The following is an 8,779-nucleotide window of genomic DNA, read 5'->3' on the forward strand; positions in this document are numbered from 1 at the left end:
GAAGAATTTAATATTTAAAATTAAAATAAGAATCAGGCTCAGAGTTAAAAGGAAGACAGAATAATCGAATCCCCTCATTATCATTTGTTGAAGTAATTAGTAAAGCAATAGAAACATTTGATTACAACCAGACAGAATTAGCAGCCTCAAATATAAATCAAAACCATGAAGGCATTGTTAATAATCTTGCTTTAACCTACAGTCCACTGTCTAATTTATAATTAGACTGAATTAAGTCCTATGTGTTTGCTTGTCTTAGTTGAGCTCCTCTCCCCTTTCTTCCTTTTTATTTCTCAGTATAATCTGTCTTATCCCTACAATAAAGAATGAAGGATTTTCTTTCATGTAAACCAGGGATTAGTCTTAAAACTCTAGAGAAATACAGCGTATTTAATTATCAATGTGAAATCTACACTTTTACAATACAATCAGTTGTATTGTCTGTTAAGGTACACCATGATCTGTGTGTGGTTCTTCAAATCATAGTATCACTCCAAGAATATTAAGGTTCTTCTAACTCTGCATAACAGTCATTCCTTTGTGAACTGTTCCTTTTCTGGTAACCCTCTCTCTTCCTCCCCTCAATGTCCCTTGTATGTCTTCCTGAATGTGGATGGCATATACATGTTATTAGACTTATTTATCTTTTAAAAAATGTTCAGGGTTCACTGTATAAGAATAATTCATTCCAATTGACTTGCTCAAGAAAGAAATATTTATATTTGGATTAAACTAGCTCACATACATTGATATCTTGATAACAACATTTCCTTAGTTATAGACTAGATGCCATCATATATTTTTATGATTTATCTTCTCCAATGAATTTAACATTTTTAAAGCAAGGACTTTGTATTTCCACATCACTTCTACTCCCACACTTATACAACACAATGTGAAATCCTTTATGTCTAAAACAGTGCCTGGCACTTAATGGATATATAAATGAATAAATGAAGAAGTAAATAATTTTTTAAGTCTTTACAATATGTTATTTCTGGAGAATCTTTTCAGGTAATGCAATTTATGAGAAACAAATAACTGTAGTTACCAAATTCTGACATTTTATAGGTAAGGGAATTGAGACTCATGTCTGTTCTTGCTTCAATGCTCTTTATTCAAGGCTTAATGCCATGGTGCTAAATGTTTTGTACACAACTACTTGCCTTCTTTTCTTGTTATGGCTTAGGATTGTTGGCAGGCTTTAATGAAAACCTTGAGCCAAGTTCTGAACACTTGAAAAAGATTAAGCTGCAGGCATAAAACAAAGGGCAGTATTTCTTGGGGTGAAAAGTGACTTTGTTTTCAATAACACCCACATTCAATAGTCCTATCATCCTATCACCAAATAGGATCATTTCATAAACAGTAGGTAGAAGGAGAGAAAAAGTTAGTCTGATCAGAACAGATGTGGATGTGTCAGAAATTAAAATGGTTCCTATTTAATTTTTTCATATTCTTAGATAATAAGCAATAGATCCTAGTGGTAATATTATTATCCCAATATTGTAAAAGAGGAAACCGAGGCTTTAAGTAGTTAATTTGCCCAGGTCACCTACATGGTCAGTAAGAAAATTCAAGTTTTCCTGATTCCAAAATTCTTTGATATAGTGATAGTTCTCAGTAATGATGATTCATACATCTGGTTCTGGTTTTCACCTGGAAATTGACTATAGATAACAACAAAAAATCAGATTGACAAGTGTTTCTAGATATACTCACCTATTTTCTGGGATTTGAATTAGGGAAGTTGGATTTTCTCTTTCCTTCTAGTAATTATTGAGAGAAGGACAATGAAATTTCTGACCATAATTATGGATTTGCCTATTTCTTCTTATAGTTCTATCCACTTTTTTCTTCATGCTTTGAAGTTGTGTTTTTAGGAACATACATATTTAGGCTTGTTATGTTCTCATGATTAAATAACAATTTTACTAATATGAAATTACCCCTCCCTTAATGATATACTTTATCTTATATCTACTTGGCCCAATATTGATATATAACTTGTAGTTTTCTTGTGACTAGTGTTAAAATAGTACATTTTTCTTCATTTTTTAACTTTTAAATCTATTCTTATCTTTCTATTTAAAGAACAATACTTAAAGGCAGCATAGAAATTGGTTCTTATGTATTTAATCTGATTATCTTTGTCCTTTAATTTGAGCTCTTACATCATTCTTATTTAATGTGATTTACTTTAATATGATTAAAATTTAGGGTTGGCCCATCCTGGTGGTGCAACAAGTTGGAACACAGCACTATTAGGCTATCCACAGCCACTGAAACAGGAGTTCGATCCCAGGCCAGGGAGCTGACCCACATGGTATGGCAGACCTCTCCTGCCTGCCCACTGCTCCCCTCAGCAGTGTACTTTGTCAGTCTGCCTTTTCTTCTCCCAACTCTGTCTCTGATGAATCTTCTCCCTGCCCCTGCGTCTCTGGCCTGTACTCCAGCTCTGGTATGCATAAATCAATAAATCTCTAAAAAAAAAAAAAATGAACCTAGAAACTGAATAGATGTTTTTTTCCACAGGTAGCATTCAAATGGCCAACAAATACAAGATGTCCAGCATTGCTAGTCATCAGGGCAATGAAAATCAAAACCACAATGAAATATCAATTCACAGCTGTTAAAATGGCTATTGACAAAAAGAAGAAGAAAAGATAAATTTTGGTGAGGATTTGTAGAAAAAGAATCTCTGTAAACTAGTAAGGTAATATAAATTAATTCCACCACCGTAGGAAAAAGTAGGGATGCTTCCCAAAATATTAAAAGTAGAACTGCCATATGATGTAGCAATACCACTTTTGGGCATCCAGCCATCTCTATCTATATGTGTGTAAACACACACACATATGTATAGGTATATACATGAGGAATTAAAACCATTATCTTCAAGTGATATCTGCACTTTCACATTTATTATAATATTATTCACAATAGTCAAGATGTGGCAACAATCTACACAAAGTTTAGCAAGTAAAAGATTATTGCCTTCCTGTAGGGTAAATGGCAGTGATCAGGTTTTTTTTTTTTTTTTCTGCCTTCCTGCCACTAGCATCAATGATGGACACCTGTGGGCTTCCATGCATGCCTGATGGCGACACCACCTGGAGTGTGGTGTGGGGCCTGCATGAGTGGCGCACCTGAGCAGAGAGGCTGAGCCTATAAATGGGTGACAGAGGCCAGGGAGTGGTGGCAGAGGGGCTTGTGGAGGACAATGAAGAGCGTTAGAGAACACTAAGAGAGGAAAGAGCGTACAGGACTTTCAGGGGGCCCAAGTTGCTGTCTCCCTGATGGCTTGTTTCCCCTAACCTGTGAGGATGATGCCAGGCACTACAAGGTTCTCTTTCAATCTACCTGAACTGATGATGAACCTTCCTGGTCAGGGATGGTTGCAGAACACCAAAGTACTTCAGCAGCTGGAACTTAGTAATAGACAACACACCTTCCAGAGTGAAGAGAATTGAGAAAACACACAAAACAAGTGGTTTCTACCCAAACAGAGCTGTTGGAGAACTATGTGCATCTCCCTCCCCCCAGCCTCTGCCTCATCCCCAGCTCCTGCTCCAGATCTGCAGAACTCTCTTATAAAGTAGCTTGGTTTTCAGCAAATAGTACATAATTGTGGTTAATTATAGGCCTGTCTTTTAGATTTAGGTCAGAACAAAAACTCCCTGAAATTGATAATCTAAATAATACAACTTTAAAAAATCCAATTTATATATTCATTGTTATATATTATATATGTGTGTATATACATATATTATTTGACATCTTAAATGTTTTTGATGATGGAAAGGTATAATGTTCACTTAAATGTTGACAGAGTTTGTTAAACTTTGAATTTGAACTTAAAAATAGCACTCTGCTCCCCAATAAGCAAAATAATAAAAGCAATATTATAGCACACACACACAGAGCTTTGCTAGACATACAAAAATGAAACATAACTTGTAAACAAATCATAAATTGAAAGATCAGAGAGGATCTCTGCTGTACAGCCTTGCACCTATAACCCCCAGAGCAGTTACAAAGTTGTAAACTTTAGTAAGCATAATTTGGAAAAATCTCCCCCCACCCCACAATGAAATAAAGTTGGGAAGAGTAAACTAGCATTGTATCTGTCAGCAGATTTTCCATGTGAATAACAGAAGCATAAAAGAAAAAGAAGAAAAGTTCTTAAATATAGACTGAAGTTTATTTGAGCAGAAGAATCAAATCTTCAGATTGAAATGCCTCATTAAATTCTAGAAAAGCTAGATTTTTAAAAGGAGACATATATTATTGTGAAGAAAAGACTGTTAACACAGAATGAAAAAGAAAGACTATGCTTTCAAGGAAATGTGTTGCAGGAAGGCAGTAGAGTGCTCATAAGCCAGGTGTTGCAGGCTATTGCAAACCAGTTCCTGAACTCAACACAATTAAAGGTTTTCTTTTACATCTGAGAGTACTCAACACTCTCCATACACCAACCTCATACATCAGCAGGCAATAAGGAAGTCTCAGGACAGGTAGGGAAGATGCCTCTTTATGATGATAAAAAATGGATTCTATGTTTATGTGCATTTGAAAGCATTCATCTAATTGGTAAAGTATTTAGGACCTATTTATGCTATTTTATTATATGATTATATAAAGACATAGTAGGTGATTTTCTGTCACTTGTAATTTTTAATTGCAAGCCTTCAGGATCTGAAGTGTTATTAATTGTGGCAGGGCTGATGTGCACACCCTAGCAATATTTAAGGATTCTTGGATTAGAAAAAAACTTCAGAGAGGAAAACTTATTTGAATACAACTATGTGAATTTTATACCATTATGTTAGTTCCCTTTTCTAAAGCTCTGTTCTTTCAAACTTATCCTATAAAGTAAAAAAATTTACTTGATCTTTTTATCATACATATATGTATTGTGACAGTTTATCTGGATTGAGTACAACCTAAATGTGGCGAATGTGTGGATGTGTGTGTGTGTGTGCTTGTTACTAACATGAATCCCAACCATCAAAGAAAGGAGAGCAACCAACTAATGCTTTATTTTATAATGATATTTAATCCACTGAAATTTTATACAAAATCGACTTTGGTCAGATAGCATTCAAGTCTGATTGCAAATAGTAAACATGCAAAAGGAATTCAACATTAGAATATTTAAGCAAATTACTAACTATATCCACTTTTAAAGTAAAAAAAAAAAACAACAAAAACATGCACATTATTGCTTTATATACATACATTTCTTGCTTTTTACTTATACAGATTTCTTAGATTGCTATTTCATTAGCTTCTGTTTATTATCTTTTATGCAGTATCCATATTAAGAAACTGACATGATTAGAATATGTCCATTTCTTTGTAAAACTGCCTTTAGGAGAAATATGCCCTGTGTACCTACCCACAGAATCTATTTGACCATGTTTGGTAAGTCACAGTCCTTCATTTGAACAATCACTGAATGAGGTCAAGAGTCAGAGAAGGATGATGCTACACCAGGTATTATGGGAACAGGATGGATCTTGTCTGGGCCCTATTCTGTTTGGATGCTGATATATATATATATATATATTTGTCTGCTTAAGCTTGATTCTAGATAATGGGGATGAAGAAGAGGCCCAGGAGTGGTGTTCAGATGGCAGGTTCCAGCTGTTTGTGATTGTGGTGTTAAAGGAGGTCACTGTCATGTTCTCTGTACACGGGGACCTTTAAAGAGATCAAGATAAGGGCTGTTTATGGATCCTTTACACTGGGCTGTTGGAGGCTAGTAGTGAAACAAAGATACTTTTAGAATTATTATCAAAGCTTTGTAAGAATTAAACAAAAATGGCCTGATTTGGAGAAAAATAAAAGAACAAAAACCTCATTCCTCTCATCTTCACTACATTCTCTCCTTCCCAAACCTGTTCTCCCTGAAAGTCCCATTGCACAACTCAGGCACTTCTCACTTTTAAGATTTTGCAGGTAATAATTTGGGAGAAATTTTCAATAGATGAAGAGGTATGAGCTGGAGAAAGAGACTGCTGCTTTGTTATTCACAGAACCATTTGTAGGTACTCACAGATTCTTCAAAGTTCCATGTTCCACGTATTTGGCCTACTTATATGGATGGTTTAACATCTCACACCCAGTATTTTTATGAGTAGCTCATTTTGTTTTCAGAGGAGTAAAAGGGCACTTGTCAACTAAGTCTTTTCTTCCTCTAGTTTCTGTTTTCCGTTTCTAATTCTGTGTGGACACATTGTCTTAATAGCTCTCTCTATATAGGGGTGCATCCAATTTCATGACACTGATGCCACGCAGACATCCAGGCTGGACATGAGCAAAGCTTTAGCCCCCTAACACAAGCATCCATATCCTTACTGAGAACATGGTACCATACCTCCCAATAAACAGAATCATCGTAGCAGGCCTGGTCAGATGGCTGCCCCCAGATGGGTATCTTTAGAATTAAACCTGTGAAAGTGGGGAAAAATGTCAAGTTATAAGATTGAATAGGAAAAATCTCCTAGCAAAGTAATTAAAATACGATTGATAAATAATCATTCTCTTGAGTTTACTTGGCTACCTTTTTGCCAGATATTTAGATATCTTTCAAATTTACTGATAGGTTAGTTAATCATTTAGTATATTGAAAACATAAGGCACAGGGGAATATTTGCTTTTACTCCTAACCTGTGATTAGCCCTCCAACAACAGCTGTTCCGATGGAAGAACCCAGGGCACTTGCCTGCCTGGCCACTTTAGACCTAGGAAATCAAAAGAGAAGAAATCACCTTGTTTTCCAGGATGCTCTCTCCTGAAGGCATGCATGCCTGCCCTCTTCAGGCCAGAGTGGAACATTACATACCAGCAAATAAACATTTTACTTTGATTTCATGTGTCTGCTTCGAGAGTCTTATGCAATATTTAAAACAAACAAAACAAAACAAAATCCTTATAAGCAAGAACCACTGTTTCTTCAGCAATGATGAAAAAAAGATCATCTTTTAGAAGGGTTGGGTGAAAAAAAGATCATCTTTTAGAAGGGTTGGGTGTTTTCTAAAACACTAAAACCCAGATTTGATTGGTTCAACAGATGTTTACAGAGAACTTATTCTATGTTAATTTCCATTCTAGGCACTCAAAATAGAGTAACAGGCACTGCCGTCTCTCCTCAACCCACCCCCAAAAGCAATTGTGATAAAACTCAGAACTCAAGTTAATTTTAGTATGTATCAATTTTAGTCTATATTATAGCAACAACTCATTGAATATTAAAATGCAGCTCTGCAAGTCAAGGCACATGTAGTTACCTGAAAGTGAAATAAGCAAAAAAAGTGCCTCATAATTTTGGAGTGGGAGAAAGGGATAAAAAGTTATTGAAATGTGTGTTGCATGAGCTGTAAGTGTGCTGGAGATGTGGGAGTCTCCTCAGCTAAGGCCTCACTCTTAGGCAATTAATAAATAGTTGCTGAAAGAGTGAATGACTGATTGCAGGAAAGGAAGAATTGGAAAACAAGTCTGCTGGTGATTTCATCATCATCATCCAAGGGAAAGAATGCACTGATACTTGATTTCTTTATTTGAAGGGTTTAATTTTTTCTACTATTTAAAAAATGTGCAAATAAAACATGATAGATGGGAAAATACTAGCAACCACTAGTTAAAAAAAGGCAAAAAGTTTAATTTCCCTTGAATCCTGTCAGTATGAAATGTAAAACATAAACATGTATTGCTACAATATTGATATTCCTATTAAATCTTATGTCTTTTTAAAATTTATTTATTTATTTATTTTTTTAAAGATTTATTTATTTATGCATACAGAACTGGGGTACAGGCCAGAGGCTCGGGGCAGTGAGAGGCTTCACCAGAGACAGAGTGGGGAGCAGAACAGGCAGATCGACGAAGTACACTGCTGAGGGGAGCAGCGGGCGGGTCAGGAGAGGTCTGCCACACCATGTGGTCACATCCGGGGCAGGCGGGAATCGAACTCATGTGGAATTGGCTTTAGCTTCTCAGTGCAGTGCTTTAACCCGCTGCGCCACCAGGGAGGGCCTAAATTTATTTTTTAATGACTTATCATTTACACATACTAGAACTGGGGTACAGGCCGGAAGTGCAGGGGGTGAGAGAACTCACCAGAGACAGAGTGGGTAGCAGAACAGTTGGACTGACTGAAATACACTGCTGAGGGAGCAGCGGGTGGGACAGGAGAAGTCTGCCGAGCCTTGTAGGTCAGCTCCTGTGTTTGGTTATAGACCTCACAGCGGCTGTGGACAGCCTCACAATGCTGCATTTTAACCCATTGCGCCACCAGAAGGACCAAAATCTTATGTCCTTTATGTCAGTAAATGTATTTTTGAATCACAATTTTAATTGTTAAGGATATTACACTATATAGATACAGTAATAATGATCTTATAGGTTGAATATTTAGATTGCTTCCAATGTTTCATATATTTGAAAATGTTGTGAGAACACATTTTTAATGAATGTGCTTGCAAACTTGTCCAGTAATTTCCTTAAAATAAAACTTAACTAGGCCTTCCATGGTGACACAGGAGGTTAAAACACAGCACTAAGAAGTTGAAGCCACTTCAGCATGAGTTCCATCCAGCCCTGGGAAGTGACCACATGGCGTGGCAGACCTCTCCTGACCTGCCCGCTGTTCCCCTCACTAGCTACCTCGCTGATCTGCCTGTTCTGCTCTCCACTCTGCCTCTGGTGAAGCCTCTCACCGCCCCTGCACCTCTGTCCTGTACCCTAGTTCTGTGTGCATAAATAAATAAATCTT

At 36.5% G+C, this 8,779-nt stretch overlaps 1 protein-coding gene across 1 annotated transcript in view; it reads right to left on the reverse strand.

Annotated features, from left to right (window-relative positions):
- Nucleotides 1–5,683: 5,683 nt before the first annotated feature.
- Nucleotides 5,684–8,779, reverse strand: part of RHAG (Rh-associated glycoprotein) — a 24,438-nt gene continuing 21,342 nt past the window's right edge. The window contains exons 8-10 of the mRNA XM_004674031.1: nucleotides 6,676–6,749; nucleotides 6,383–6,456; nucleotides 5,684–5,764 (exon numbers count right to left, since the gene is read on the reverse strand). Of these exons, the coding sequence (XP_004674088.1) occupies nucleotides 5,684–5,764; nucleotides 6,383–6,456; nucleotides 6,676–6,749 (229 nt within the window). The remainder of the gene's footprint in view (nucleotides 5,765–6,382; nucleotides 6,457–6,675; nucleotides 6,750–8,779) is intronic.

The sequence above is a fragment of the Condylura cristata genome, unplaced genomic scaffold (genome assembly GCF_000260355.1).
Source record: "Condylura cristata isolate star-nosed mole 26May11 unplaced genomic scaffold, ConCri1.0 scaffold00001, whole genome shotgun sequence".
NCBI classification, from domain to species: Eukaryota; Metazoa; Chordata; class Mammalia; order Eulipotyphla; family Talpidae; genus Condylura; species Condylura cristata.